We start from the raw sequence: 16,381 nt of genomic DNA, 5'->3' as shown, positions 1-16,381 counted from the left end.
CTATCAGCCCTGTTGTACAGAGCATGCTCAGTTCAGTGAAGAAAACAACGTTAGACTCCATATCTTGCAGCCATTGCAGTCATATATATATATACATCAAAATGTACTGTAGCCATGTGTAGACTGCAAACTAACGCTGCTGAGAGTTCATTTGGTGTATTTCTTTTTTTTTAATCAAAGCCTGTGTGTCAAAGTGTAAACTACTAAAATGACACAACTCAGAAGTTCAAGTTCAGAAGAGCAGGTAAAGGTGCTTGTGGAAACAGGTCTCACTGTGAATGGGGTCTTGGAGCTGGTGGTGCTGCTGACGCAGTCGGCTTTGAAAATTACTCTTTCCAATGTGCCCCAGTTCATTAGTGATGATTTTCTCATCAAAGAGCTTTCCAGGCATGGAGGTGTTATATCACCGCTGAGAAAAGTGCTGTTTAAATCTCTGCTGCTGACACAGGGAAAGTGAGGCAGGTGAAGGAAGAGAGCTAGGTGAGGTGACCGGTGAGTCAGGTACAACTTGAGATTTAGGAAAAAATGGTGATTTAGACGAGACAGATGAGGTTAGTGGTAATGTGTGTGACACAGGTGAGGTAAGAGGTAAGGTGAGTGACACAGGTGAGGTTGGAGGTAAGGTGAGTAACACAGCTGAGGTTGGAGGTAAGGTGAGTGACACAGCTGAGGTTGGAGGTAAGGTGAGTGACACGGTGAGGTTGGAGGTAAGGTGAGTGACACAGGTGAGGTTGGAGGTAGGGTGAGTGACACAGGTGAGGTTGGAGGTAAGGTGAGTGAGACAGGTGAGGTTGGAGGTAAGGTGAGTGAGACAGGTGAGGTTGGAGGTAAGGTGAGTGACACGGTGAGGTTGGAGGTAAGGTGAGTGACACAGGTGAGGTTGGAGGTAAGGTGAGTGACACAGGTGAGGTTGGAGGTAAGGTCAGTGAGACAGGTGAGGTTGAAGGTAAGGTGAGTGACACAGGTGAGGTTGGAGGTAAGGTGAGTGACACAGGTGAGGTTGGAGGTAAGGTGAGTGAGACAGGTGAGGTTGGAAGTAAGGTGAGTAAGACAGGTGAGGTTGGAGGTAAGGTGAGTGACACAGGTGTGGTTAGAGGTAAGGTGAGTGACACAGGTGAGGTTGGAGGTAGGGTGAGTGACACAGGTGAGGTTGGAGGTAAGGTCAGTGAGACAGGTGAGGTTGAAGGTAAGGTGAGTGACACAGGTGAGGTTGGAGGTAAGGTGAGTGACACAGGTGAGGTTGGAGGTAAGGTGAGTGAGACAGGTGAGGTTGGAAGTAAGGTGAGTAAGACAGGTGAGGTTGGAGGTAAGGTGAGTGACACAGGTGTGGTTAGAGGTAAGGTGAGTGAGACAGGTGTGGTTAGAGGTGAGGTGATGCCTGAGACGGCTTGTGAAGATGCCTTAGCTGCTGAAGCTGGATTTATGGAGACCTGTGAGTCTGGGGAGACCTCTACTCCTGCAAAGCGTGTAAGCGTAAAAATGTGGTGAAGGTTGTTGCGGGCTGTAAACCCTATCAACTGGAGGCTCGAGCAAGTGACAAAGACAGCATCGACAGTGAAGGCTGTGTGTCTGACTGCAGCGAGCTGTCTCACAGTCAGATAACCGTCAGTCAGGAAAGTGAACTGTATCCTGCTGAAATGTTGAAAACTTACTCACGTTTTATAATTCAGCGAGATTTATTATTAAACACAGAGCAACTTCAGTTCTCATTGATCAAGAGATTTACAAACCGGGCTTTAATGATGAATTGGTTTTACTTCTCTATTTCACTATTTTACTTTGTTTTTAACGTCTCCTTCACAATGAATCCTTTGAGAGTGGGGACGTTAAATGTTAACGGAGCCAGGGAGGCTAAGAAAAGAGCACTGGTTTTTGACACAGCACTGAGGAAAAATATTGATTTATTGTTTTTACAAGAAATCCATAGTGATGACAGCAATGAGGCAGACTGGAACACAGAGTGGGAAGGACAAGTGTTTTTAAGCCATCACAGCACTCAGAGTGCGGGAGTGGGCTTTCTTTTCTCCAGAACATTCACTCCATTATCTCTGGAGGCTGAGCATATTGTAAAACGGAGGTGATTCTCAGTTAAAGCAAAATTTGAGCATCACACTCTGGTTTTTGTCAACGTTTATGCCCCAACCAATGGTGCGGGGAGGAAGAGCTTTTTTGATAAGATCATCAATGGATTGAATTGCTGTGGCTTGAAGGATTTTTTATTCTTGGGTGGGGATTTTAAATGTATCATGCAGAGCCTCATCCAGCCTCCCAGCTCACTCTACAGCGGTTTGTCTGCTCCCACAGCCTTGTGGATATGTGGAAAAGGATGCTCACAGACTGCAGACAGTACACATGGTCCCACCTGACAGAGGATAGGATCTCCTCAGCCAGACTTGATCATTTTTATTGTTTTAAAGGGCTGTACAATCATGCCAGTTGGTTTTACTGATCGTTCTTTGGTTTTATGTCATGTTGTTATGAAAAATGTTTTACCCCGGAGTGCATATTGGCATTTTTATTCAGCGCTAACATATGACAAAGGTTTTAAAGAAGCCTTAAGTTATTTTTGGGCCATTTTTAGACAAAGGAGAGATGATTTTACATGTCTCAGGCAGTGGTGGGACCATGGTAAAACTGAGATAAAACTCTTGTGCCAGCAGTTTACTCTCAATGTTACACGGGATGCCTGTCAATCTATCAAAGACTTGGAGACAATTAACACTTCCACAGGATATCGAGGATATATTGAAGTCCTCAAGTCCAAGAGAATGGCGCTGGCCAACCTGCTGGAGACAAAGGTACAGGGTCCACTGGTCCGATACCGGATAGTGAACATCTCAGAGATGGGTGCTCCCTCTTGCTTTTTCTTCGGCCTGGAGAAGAAGCACAATCAGAAAAAGGTAATCCACTCTGCTCTCTGACACAGGACAAGAACTCACTGAGATAAATCAAATAAGAAGGCGAGCTGTAGATTTTTATCAAGTGAATATGAGGAGAATGACGCACTGTTGGAGAGGTTCTGTGGTGAGCTACCTCAGCTCTCTATGGACACTAATTCACAGCTGAATCAGCCATTACAGATGGTGGAGCTACAGGCTGCTCTGCAGAGCATGCAGAGACGGAGAGCTCCCTGCATCAATGAATAAATTTTACAAAGCCTTCTGGACTATTTTAGCACCTGATGTTTTCGAGGTTTTTAATAAAAGTTTGGCTTTGGGTTCTCTGCTACTGTCCTGCCGCAGGGCTGCTGTCACCCTCCTGCCAAAAAAAGGTAATCTGCGGGACATAAAAAATCGGTCCTTCCTGTGCACGGATTACAAGATTCTTTCTAAGGTGTTAGCAAACAGGTTGAGAAATGCTATGGAGCAGGTCATCCACTGGGATCAGACTTACTGCATACCTGGCAGGTCTATGGTAGACAATGTCTACCTAATTTGGTATGTTTTGGAGGTTTCCAGCTCATCGGGCTCAGTGGTCTCATTTCGCTAGACCAGAAAAGGGGTTTTGACCGTGTTGAACACAATTTCCTCTGGAAAACCATGGAGAGGTTTGGTTTCAGCGCTGATTTTATTGCAAAGATACAGGTGTTATACAGTGACATTGAGAATATGCTGAAGTTAAATGGCAGTTTGTGTGCTGCTTTCAAGGTGCACAGGGGTATCCGGCAGGGATGTGCTCTGTCTGGGATGCTCTATGCACTCTCCCTAGAACCCCTCCTTTTGTAAGATTCGCACAAACATTGATGGCCTAATTTTACCTGGTTTTAGAGAGAACATTGTGTTATTTGCTTTTGCAGATGGTGATATTGGTCTGATAAATTCACAAAAGGATGTTGTTGTTTTGTTGAGTTAAACACTTATTTTAACACTCTGTCTGCAGTAAGGGTGAACTGGAAAAAAATGAAGCCCTTGCAGTTGGTGGATGGTGTTATGGTCTCCCAGTTCTTCCCCAACACCTACAATGGAATAAAGATGGTTTAAAGTACCTTGGTGTATTCCTTGGGTGCAAGGCGATGACCAAAAGAAACTGGGAAGGCGTCACAGAATAAAGGAAAAACTTAAAACTGAACAATCTGGTGGCATCGTTGTTGTGGCACCGCCTGGCCTGCATGGATCCCCCATCAGCGTTATTAGCCCAGGTCCAGGCAAAGATTTTTGGCTGCTAAAGGAGCCACTAGTTCATGGAGCCAAGCTGGACGTGTCCAGCGGAGCTATGCCTGGACTGATGACAGCGCATGCAAGGAAAAAACACTTGTGCTCAACCAACTGGTGGACACTGCGGGGCCGGCGCTGACAGACTCGCAGGATGTGGGCTCTCTCTCCTGGGCATCAGGTCCGCCAGGTTGGCGAAGAGGGTCCTGGAACTTTGGAGGCAGAGGCTCTCTGAGAGTGCGAGAAGCCTCCACATGGACTACAACCAAGGGGTGGAACCTGAACCTGGAGATCTTTTCCCAGAGGTCTATGTAAGTCCCCAGTATGGAGAGTTCGATGGAACTCTTCTCAAGGACCCCAAGAGTCTCAGCTTATGTACAGCTGAGAAAAAAACGCTTTACAAAAACTGTGTGAAAATACTGAACAGGAGGGAGGTTTGTGACAGAGAGCCCACTGCTTGGACTGGCAGGTTAGGAGTAGATGGAGCTGGTCCAAAGTAACGAGTTTTGTATAAACCTGCCATCAAGAAAAAAACTGCCGACCTCCAGTGGAGAATTTTACATGGTGCCATCGCCTCAAATGCTTTTATCTCTGTTCTTAACCCTGCTGGGTCACACCAGTGCCCTTTCTGTCTCCTTCATGAGACAGTTTTTCATGTTTTTAGTAAGTGTAAGAGACTCACAGTGCTCTTCACTCATTCAAACTTTTAACAACTGTGTTTAAACTGTTTAATGAGTATTACACATTTTATTCATGGTGCAGGGGTACAAGAAAACCAATCAAAGAAAGTTTCTGCTCCTAAATTATATCTCTGGTGAAGCTAAGCTGGTTATTTATGTTTCCAGGAGAAACAAAGTACAAGACAAAGCAGGTCAGGAGGCAGTCTCAGTATGGTGCTGCAACATCAGATGCAGACTGAGGCTAGAATTCAGTATTTATAAGCTCACAGATGATTTTTAAAAGCATCTGGTGTTATAAAAATATTCTTTGTAATGTTGTTGAAAACTAACTGCATTTTGCGCATTTTCTCCAAAATTAAATCCTGTTTGACATATTGACACAGTGGCATGTATCTTGTTAAAATGTAAATAAAATGTTTTTGTAAAAATAAAAAAAATCTTCTTCTTCTACCGCATCAACATGCGGTCACTGATGTCTGCTAGTAAAGCAGATGTAGGACAGAGCCGCTGACCTAATTCCCTCTTGCCGCCTCTCTGACAGCACAGAGGGAAAACACAGATGAGCTCTTTGAGGAACGCCATCTTCACTCAGGCTATTTCATAACTTTGAGTTTCTGTTGGAGGAAACTTTTCTCAACTGTGACTCTCACTCAGAGGACACAGGTCACCTGCAGCGTGCACGAGTGGATAAAAAACGCTGACACAAACCCTCACGCGTGTTTGAGAATGTTTGTAGGTTAAACAGTGAGCTGTTATTTGTGGGACGGGTCATGGATTCCTCAGGGAACACTTCATCATCGCTTTGTAATCACTCAGACCAGATATGAGCATTATCTTGCCTTTTTCTGGTGAGGATGTTCAGTTAAAATCCTTGACATTTATTGATGCTCTGACTTTGGAGCCTGATGAACTAAATGTCTGTCAGCAGTTGGAAACTTTGCAGAAAGTGTCTAAAAATGACAGAAGTAAGGACAAAATTCATGATCCTGATTGCAGACCTAACGTTTGCCACAGTCACTTATTACTTCCCTTTCCTTTGGTTTTATTGATTTTGTAGCTTGAGTGCTGCTTTACCTGTCTGATATAAACCACAGGTGAAGTTTAAATACAGACGAATCTGGCAACTAATGATGCAGTATCCACTTCAGGTTCTGGTGTTTCTCATTCTCACAGATAAAAGGAGTAAAGTAAAAGATAATAAGATAAAAGTGGATAAATTATCAACTAATTTTGTTCTGGATGTCAAGAAATTCAATTTATTTTATCACAATTTATCACAAATGTATTTCATCTAGTTGAAATGATATTACTTGAAGAGTAACTGGGCGGTTAAGAGAAATCTAATTACATCCGTTGGAAGCCATTTCTTAGCTGCAGCCAGCTTCTGCTCTGCTGTATTTCTAAACGTCACAGTTGATTTACCCTGAAAAGCCCCTATCTTAAAGGACATTTGTGCAAGGCATCTTTATATTTAAAATCTTTAAATTGTCAAAAATTACAGCACATTGCAAAACTATTACATATATAAGAAATGTTCTTAGCCTTGTGGCACCCAAGCATATGAATAATCATTGAAAAAAATCATTTTGGCTCTTCTTGCATCTTTTTGGGTGGGAATAAACCATTATTTTTGGAATTTTTGAAATCTGGCTATTTTTGATCATTTTAGGCAATGTTGCATATTTGCAACTGTGGGCTTTCCTGATTAATTTTGTAATAATACAATTTGGAGACCTGACCTCCCATTACCGCTGTGAAAAGTGGACAAAGCAGACCACACCAAGCGAGACCAGAACGAACTAGAACAGACCACCGCAAAGCAGAGTGTAATTCACTGACCAAGAAAATGATTGCTGTGACAACTGTCGGCACATAAAATGTAATGTAAAAAATTTTTTACACATGAATGTAAATAATGTATGTAAATTTAAAAAAATCAAATAATGTAATGTAAATAAAAATACAATGTAAATAAATAATGTAAATAAATAAAAAGCTTGTTGCAAATCTGCAACTGTGGGTGCTACAAGGTTAAAGGATATGTCATTATATTTTATGAGTAAAAAATGTTGAAAATGGTCAGAATAACAACATGTGCTTGTTGACTGTATTCAGGATTGGCTCAAAAAAACTGTCAGGCTCAAGTTAAGCTTGTTCAGAACAAGGACTTTCTAGTTTTTTGTTCAGAATGGATTTATTTTTTGCTCATTCAAAACTTTACTTTGTTGCCAAAGTCGGTCTAATTCTTCAAAATCATGCAGACACAGTAACATAAATTAGGCTTCTTTTTTAGTTTCTTGTATCAGTGTGAGGAAGGTCACAGTCTTCATCACTCACCATCATTGGGTAAGTTGTTCCTTCCTCAGACAAGAGTTTTCCTCTTAATCTCTGGTGTTAACACACTGATATCCTTCAGCTTCATTATCAGTTTCACTACAGAAATGTACTAATCGTCTCTATTTCACTTCAGTGTTTGTTCGAACCTCAGACAGGAAAACTTATTAAACATTTCACTGGTGACATATAAATCTGAACCCTAAAAACAGATTTTCTGTGTCAAAAGTCTTATCTTTTTTAATTTTACTTAAATGAACCACTTCTTCAGGTTTTATGTTGGGAACTGTACAACAGGAACTGGCTCCATTATTACCATCCAAACATCAAGAACGGGACATTTGTTGCAGATGGAGTTCATTTTGATACTTAAATTATACTTTCAATGCACAACTTTTATGCACAATAGTTTTATTTTCAGAAATATACTGAGAACTACTTTAACTGATACTCAGTACGGGGACATGACCATCCAGCCTAACTGAGCATCTTTGTGCAAATTATTGAGGCAATCAGTCTGGAGCGAACGCACGTTCAGGACAGACTGTTCTTGTTGATGAATAAAAGCCAGGCTGCGTTTCATCTACAGTGAAAATACATCGGGTTGATGAGGGTTTTCTGAAATGTTCGCTCGGTTTTACCTTAACTCATAACAATGCCACACTCACATTCTGAGACACACACGCGCGCACACACTCACAGAATGATGAGAGGTCACATGAATAATGTTTTGGCTCTGTTATACAGGCTGTTTCTATCCGGCTGATAAACAGAAACTGGTTTGAACTGGATGAGGAAACAGGCAGAGACAGCAGAGGGAATGTGCCAACAGACACACTCACTGATAGGCATCGCAGTTTTAAAAAGGACCTGTTCATTTTGTGTTTTTTATCATTTAACCTCTGATGAGGACAGGTGTTTTATCTTGATCAGTAAATTCTGAAAGACCAGTGATTGTCTAGAAGGAATCTGAACAAAAAGACGCCAAAACATTTGCTCAGATCATGTTTTCTGCAGTCATGCAATAGTCTGGAAACACGTAGAGGTGAAGTTCTCACACGTGAACCCTGAAAGACTTTGTTTTTTTGTGGCGTCATCATTTTTCTATACACACTGGCTTTGTGCAGATGCGTTTCTTTGCATACAGAATGCAGAGTGTACAAGATAAGGGCTAATGCACAGCAATAAGACAAAGACAACAAAGACAGACAAACAGCCTGGTCACTTGGAGGGTGTGTCCAAAACTTCTAAATGAAAAAGGGAACAACAGACAACAAAAACATGCGAAAAAGAAAGAAAATAAACTGCAACATGCAGCGAATGAAAAGTAACATGAAACTGCCAAAACAAAAATGAAATTAAAACAATGCAACACACTGAAAATATGAAAAATGCCAGAGATTCAGAGAATCCTACTGAATATTGCAACACAGCTCTGTAATGGTCCAGTGACTCTGACAGACGGGACAGGATTCAGCTCCCAGCTCCCAGCAACCCTCAACAGGAAAAAATGGGTATAGATAATCCAAACAGCCTGAAAATGTAATCAAATATTGTAAAATCCATACCAGTACCCACAAACACAGCACTGCCACAAATACTGTAAACATGAACATTTTTTTGTGTCGTATGAACAAATCTGGAGCTAAAACGTGGCTTCATCTATCTGAGATGAAAACATTTTTAGCACAAATATGCTTTCTGTTTGCTGCAGCTCAACAGGAAGTTGGTCAGAGAAACAGAGAGAAGCAAAAACACTGCGATGTTCCAAAAAATGCTAAGCTAACGCATAAATGTTGTTTCCAGACTTGAGATTTATAAAGTTCTCCTGCATATTCGATGAACTTGCATTTGCATCAGACAAACAGATTAATCCAAGCACTCATGCACACACAACACGCACGTTCATGAAAGGTGCCTACCAGGAATGTGGGCAGGAGTCCAATTTACTGGCTGTCCTTGACTGTGTCTAAACACAGCTCAAGTTGGTGGTAAGTGGCTCACTGTGTGTGGATCCGCCGCTGTATTTCAGCCCAGTTTAAGCCATGAATGCATAACATCTAGAAAGGAGCACACACATGATGTAGTGTTTTAGGTAGTGGGCACAGTGGCTTTAATTCAGACTGATTACATCCTGCCTCAAGTGTATAAAGTGCTGAAACCTCCACCCTGTATTTTGGCATCCTGTTTGGCTGCAGATGGGCAGCAAACACTGATCATTAGACACACTGCCAAAAATACATACAAGCGGTGCGAGTGCACATCAAGGCTGTGAAGCTGAGTTTTATGAGAGCTCCATGAGAATTTAAAGCTGATGTGACAATGTTGGTGTATAAATGTCCTCTGAGGAGGACAAGTGGCTCTACTGTGCATACATGCAAACAGTGACACACAGTTAAGGCCAGATTCTCAACCTCAGTGTCCAACACCCGCCCACTTCTTCTTGATGTGTTGGAAAATGGATAAATTAAACAACAAATAAGTTCTTACTAGCCTCACGCATGACACATGGTGCGTTCAAGTACAGCCTGTAAAATAGACTTATACATACACAACTGTGAAATGTCTTTAATTACTCATTTTAGTTGTTAAAATAAATACATCTGTCATTTTTTTGTTCTTTACTCATACAAACATCAGAGAATAAAGGTGACATATTATGTCCTCTTTTTTTAACAATTTCACACAGTTTTCAGAGGTGTTTTACTGAGATGTATGAGACATTTTTGAAATTTTGGACATTTTTGACTTTGGTGAAATTACTTTTTGGTTTAAGCAGAGTGGCTCACTCTTTCAGCCATTTTGACAGCGCTTTTTTAACTGTCTGTTTTTGGGGTGGAGTCTTAGCCCTCAAGTACTTATCCCTGCCCTTTGGGTGAGGTCAGCAGCTACTCACAAAAAGTGGATTTATACGAGTTCGAACTGGAGTTGAGGAGTTCCCGAAGAGATTCAACATACAAGGCTTCAACTGGATGTTGGTGAAGGGTTAGGTTCTATATGTTTGTACGTTGGCTAAGGACACACTGTCATGCTGCTGAGGAGAGTTACGGTGTGTTTAAGTACATTACCTGTCATCAACACCTAGACATCTGCTGTGTAATTTAATGCAGTGAACACAGACATAATGAAGCTATTCCTCCAGTATACCAAAAACACTCCATTTCTATAAATAGACTCTATTGAGACTCAGTTTCAGCCAAGCTTTAGATGCAGCTTTGCAAAAATGACCTGTGCTGTCATGTTCTTAGCAGTTTTTTCTCTTCACAGTCGCCTCGTACACGCTCAGGACGGGGGATTGGATCAAAGAGAAGTTTCGGTGCAATCTGTTGGTTTCCTTAGCTAGGCTACCTGTTTTAACTGGCTCTGTATGAATTGGACCATTGGATTACGATTGTATTGTAATTGGCTTGAACTGTACTGAATCTGACTGAAGTGCCCAGAGATAATATTTGTTGGGATTTGGCGCTTTATAAATAAAACGGTTTTGAAGGGAGACTTTGCAGGAGTTGTGCATACCTCGACTACGTTCTGATTATGTTCTCATGCATGGGGAGTTTTGATGCTGCTGACCCAAAATGTAGCACGAACAGAACCGTGTGGATGTCGGCAGAGTAAAGACAGTAAAGTTCAGTTGGCTTCTATTTAAACGACCATGACCTCGATGACTGAGAATCTGCAGATGTAGTTCATGTTTCTGCTCTGGATCTGGTTTCTTTTTAGAAAATACTGTCTTGTCTGGGGAGCTGAGGACACATTCATAAAAATCAATCTATTTATCTATTTGGGTAATGAATTAAACAAGATTTTTGTCAAATAAAAACATCTTTTTGCAGCTTCCTCAGTGTTAAGGTTTTCAGTTTTTTTCTCAGCTACTGGTTTCCTGCTGATGAAAAGCTGCAGCCCTTAATGTGTTGCACATCTGTGTTGAAGTTCAGCAGGAAGTTTGAGGAGCGTCATCATACAGTTAATAGTGATTCATCGCCATCTACTGGTCAAGCAGATCAGTAAGTGTGTTTGTATGTATGTACAGTATATATACAGCGTGAGGATCCTTAAATGCAGTGTCCGTCCTTTGATTCTCAATGAGAACCTTAAATAATTCTAAATACAACAAGAAATTGAAGCAGCAAAGATAACAAACCACACATACACATTTCTTACAGAGCCCCGTATATATTTATTTTTCCTGCAAAATACAAATACTACCACATTTCTGAGTGAGGGATTTCTGTACATGATCTGCAACAGATGTGCACTTAATTTATTCATCTTTGTCTCCTGGTGGCGACAAAAGGCCAGCTTATGCCGCTAACAATCTTAGAACATCTAAGTGGTCGTTATTGGAAGCAGTAGTGCATATAAAGTGGGTGGGGGGGGGGGGGGGGGGGTACAGCCCAAAGTGTACATTTCTACACAGAGGACATTCATGGATGTCACCTGGTGAAAACAAAATTAATATGATTTTATTGGAGCTTTTGAGGTACAGATATGGCAAAGTTTCATAAGTAACCAATTAAAGAATCAAACCAAAAACATGTACACACTTGGGAATTCACACTGTGGTTAGTTCACGCTCCACCTTCCTTTTTAACATGAGCTTCCACCCCCACCCAAACTCAGTTGACGAGGACAAGCTCCTGGCTCTCGTGTCCTTTGTCTGAGCTGGGTGTGATGCAGAAAGACCAGCTCTGTGAAAGGGGAGAGTGCAGAGGAAGAACACGCCTGGGCTCTGCCCTGTGTTGTGTGTTGCTCCAGAACAGCTGCTGGATTTACAGTCGAGACAGAGGAGGGCAGCTGAGGGTTTGAGCTCCAAATATACAGTTTTAAACCAAAATATTCAAATGTGAACAACTCTCAGCCCCTTCTGCCTCTGCAACAATTACAAAAAAAAATAAAAGTGGATGTTAGTCTGCAGTCCTGCAGCTCGTCTGTTCAGCCTCTGTGTGGCTGGTGTTGGACCGGCTCAGATACAGCACAAACCCACGGCTACAGAAAGTGGCTGTCACAGTCATTAGCATCATCTTGTGAGCTTTGTAGGAATCTGAAGTGTAAATTTGACCAATCAGTAATCAGATAATCTGGTAAAAGATAAACTACCTAAGTGCTTCTTCCACCTCTAACAAATTGATATCAAATAAATACTGAGGACAGACAGCAGCCATGTTTGCACTCCGTTTGTTGCTGTGAGCTCTCGTTGAGGCCAACACCAGCTGAACACGTCAGTTTAACTTCAAGCTGATGTAAAATCTCCCTGAAATTTAAGAGAACTTTGTGCTTCCAGCTGCTGTTTTTATAAACAATCTGTCATCAAACAGAACAACAGACATCCCAAAAAGAAAAATCGGAAACTTTCACTGTTACAAACTTTTAAAAACACAACACTATTATTCCTGTGCAGCAAAGCATCTCTATCCTCTCAGTTATGGCATTAAGGTTCCTCACTCTGACCACTAAATCTGCAAAGCTATCAGCACATGCTAACTGTGTGTGTGCATCACGAGGACTTGAGTGTCCGGTATGTAAAACTGCACACGCTGTTTGTTTATCATAGAAACAAGGCCAAAAAACACCACTTTTTGAATATACTGGAAAGAAAACAGTGAAATAGAACCACTACAAAACCCTTTATGTTGAGATATTTAAAAGGAATGATCCATTTATGTAGTCTGATTTCGCCCACGTATCAATTTCCATCTTAATTTACTTAAAATGTACTAAATTTAGTAAATCAGAGACCTAAAGTTTTATGAAATGCACCTTTAGTCAACTTCAAAGAGTGTTAAAAAGCATTTAAGAGTCCAAACTTGTGGACCTTGAAAATCGAAATATTAAAAAGGTAATAAAAGCTTTTTTTCTCCTAATTTGCAGAACTTAAAATAATAAAAAAAAAGATTTATAAGAGAAATATGTAAATGCTACAATCCTCTTTAAATCCTCTACTTTAAATAAAATCCTTGTTTCCTGGTTTCTTTTCCATCCCTGATTATTTTAAGTTCCAGTGTGTCACATTTAGCAATATTAAAAGCTTTTGAGCTAGCAGCAGTGGTTGTTAGAGCTGGTCTACCTCTGGATTTCACTGCATTTTTATTAACTTTTCATGTAATCTCTGAGTTTTTGCTTTCCAGCTCTCATCCACAGCTTATCATCTTACATGAAAACGTCTCTTGGATGAGAGCTCTTTAAAAACCCAACAGGAGTTTTGTGGTGGTTCATTTTTACGGTTAGTTTTGCAGTTTCTTGGGAGAATCAGTCGTCACTGCTTCTCTTCACTTCCACAGTTTTGTGCATTTGGATTTTTTTTTTTTTTTCACATTTCCCACTTTTTTCTCGCTGATAAACGTTTTCACATCAAGTGACATTCTCTGAAGCTTCTCTCCTGTGCAACCTGTTGCATATCCTTTCACTCCCACTAAAACCTCCAATTTCTCCATCTCTTCCACTGCAATCGAACCAGCAGCAGCAGTTCCATGCTGCTGTCAGGCAGCATGTTTGTTTCTATAATTTTAAAACACATCCACTGTTTTTATCTAGAAACAAGACTTTAGTTTCTTAGTTAATGCGGTTTTTGGTTTAAATGAACGAGAGCTGGACCAGTTCTGCTGGTTGAAACCCTTTCCTGCACTTACTCCTCCACTCTTTTCCTACCTGTTTAATTTGCCACTCTTCAACCTCCATACATTCGCATTTAACTGTGTGATACTTTAATATGTGCATATATAAACTGTTGAACCTGCAACGCAGCTTGTGTAACTGTGGACCGAGCACGCCTGCAGGGATCCACGTCACGTTAAACTCACCAGTAGCTTCACTGTTCAGAGTACCAGACTTCTTCACTTTCACCTTTTTGTTAGTTTGCATACATGAGCGTACATGTGCATTTGACATGTTATTAACTTATAACCCCCCCCCCCGAACACGCACACATAAAACAAGCCGTAAATGTACACTGATGAACCCTCCAGCTGCGTCAGCACATGATATTCAAAGTGTTGGTAGAAGACTCTAAAGTTTAACTTATGTGTCAAAAAAACTTCAGCGAAACTGGGAGCTTTGAACAAAGATTTACATTTATGTAAAAGCTTTACTTTCATACAAATTCAGATTATAAGAACTTAAATGTGCTGTAAAAGATGACCAAACAGCAAATATTAGTTTGTTGTCTGAAAATCTATTTGTTTCCCCTTCACAAAAATTTGCAGATTTTTTCCATCTTTGATTGAAGTAGATTTAAGAATTCCCAGGTTTGAACTGTTGGTCAGATATTTAAACACATCATACTGACATTTTAGTCATACTCTATTACAATAGTTTCATGTTTTTTAGGGTCAATTTAAGGTTCCCATTAAATAAAATTTGAGGTTTAAATGTGAGTATATGACATCACGGTGTATATGGCCTGTTGTATTTCATGATATTTAAGGTTTAATGTTGAGTTGGGGATCAAATCAAATCAGGATCAAAATACATGGACAAAGATTTTCCATTTAAAGAAAACACTTAAAGTTCAGGTTGTTGTGACAATGATTGTGACCTTAAAATAATCAAATATGATATGATCGGTTGATAAAATCAATCATTATTGAATCCCGATTGATTTTTGTAGTTTTCAAAGTTCTTCATATCCTATTTTTAATGTGTTTCAGTTCCCAAATGAAGCTCTTTTTTATTTTAAAATAGTTATAAAATAAGATGTTACAACAACCTTAAAGAAGCTGTGGAAACCAAGCAGCATTTAATGGACACTTTTAATGTGATTTGCATTGACTGTGTTCACACTGCAGATGAGAACCAAATGTTTTTGGGTGTTTTGCCCAATGGACAGAAATGTGAGGTAGGTGGATCTTTTTCCCTCTGTTTCCGGTCTTTAAATCTAAGGCAGCTCCCTTCAGATTCTGACTGTTTGTAACATTTAAATTTGAGGCCTTGGATGTAATCTGATCGATTGTACTGGTTTTGTTTGAATTCTTGTCACTTGTTTGCAGACACAAAGCTCTCAGATTCTACTTCTTACTGAAAATATTTTGACACGAGTCAAACTTCCCAGTTTTGTGTACTGATCCCGACCTGTGAAGAGTCTTCACTCTGCCTCAGGTCTTCTTATGTTGTTAAAAACAGCAGAATATCACTATAACCGTACAAAACAGCCTCCCTCATGTACATGTTACCGTTACACATAAAGCACACGCACTCAGTACAAGAAGAATATGATAATAATAATAATAATAATAATAATAATAATAACACTATAAGGTAACTTTAATACCACCCCCTCCCCTGAGGCCGCAGGGTGGCTCCCATCATGTTGCCCAACCTTCTGATAGCCTCATCCGTTTGACTGACGGGCTGTGGCGCTCGTCCTGACTCGTCAGAGGTCGGAGCAGGAAGCCGCCGTTGCCGTGGTGATCCTCACGCTCCTCGCTGCCTTCGTACGAGCTCCCGCAGCTGGATGCGCTGTCGCCGGGCGAATGGCCAGATTCGTGAGGACCCCGGCCGGTGATGGAGTAGCCAGTTGTGGTCACGCATCCTCCGAGTCCGGCGCCGACCATGCCGATGCTCCGGTCTCTGGGAGGAGAAGCCGGCTCACACTTGATGTGGAGGTTCTGATGAGTGGATGGGAGGTTCATGTTCGAGTTCTGGCACAAGTTCCTGTGAGGAGGAGAGGCGTGTCAGATTCAGTGGCCGCTCAAACCTGATGCTGACATCCTGACATGTGTTCTGAGTGATCCAATCAGGTGCAAACGTACCCAGGACACGTTTATTTATTTATTTAGCAGAAACCAGAAAACCCTCCACATCAGACACACCCTAAACAAGTCACGTGAATCACATGGTTTATACGATGATCACAACTCTTGGTTTCAGGAACAAATAATCTGTAGAAAGCAGTACCCAAACTCACAGGTCTTTGACAGAAACCCTCTTGCTCGTGTTTTATGTAAAAAAGGTCTAAAGAGGCTGTAACCAGAACAGATGTGAGTGCAGCTTCAAAGCTCCTGTCATTCCTGGGAGTTGCCTTTTAACGCTCCTCCACCTGTGACCTCACAGCAGAAAAGGGTAACCAACTTTCTTACAACACAGACTCAGGTTGGTTCCTGCAGCCTGTTGATACGACATGAAGCTCCCGTAGTCTGTGAGGTGTCAATCAAAAGCTCGGAAGGTGGACTGTATTTCTATTTTTACATGCAAACTGGACTTATGAGGGAGAATTAGTGAAAG

At 41.1% G+C, this 16,381-nt stretch overlaps 1 protein-coding gene across 5 annotated transcripts in view; it reads right to left on the bottom strand.

The window, feature by feature from the left end:
• Positions 1-11,318: 11,318 nt before the first annotated feature.
• LOC142373273 (myocyte-specific enhancer factor 2C-like) overlaps positions 11,319-16,381 on the bottom strand; it is a 42,744-nt gene continuing 37,681 nt past the window's right edge. For all 5 annotated transcript variants that reach the window (XM_075456456.1, XM_075456454.1, XM_075456458.1 and 2 more), the window contains one exon: positions 11,319-15,811. In XM_075456456.1, the coding sequence (XP_075312571.1) occupies positions 15,463-15,811 (349 nt within the window). In that variant the 3' untranslated portion in view covers positions 11,319-15,462. The remainder of the gene's footprint in view (positions 15,812-16,381) is intronic.

Source organism: Odontesthes bonariensis, chromosome 22 (assembly GCF_027942865.1).
Source record: "Odontesthes bonariensis isolate fOdoBon6 chromosome 22, fOdoBon6.hap1, whole genome shotgun sequence".
In the NCBI taxonomy this organism is placed as follows: Eukaryota; Metazoa; Chordata; class Actinopteri; order Atheriniformes; family Atherinopsidae; genus Odontesthes; species Odontesthes bonariensis.
The sequence above is the reverse complement of the archived record's forward strand: the minus strand, read 5'-3'. Positions and strand labels throughout refer to the sequence as shown.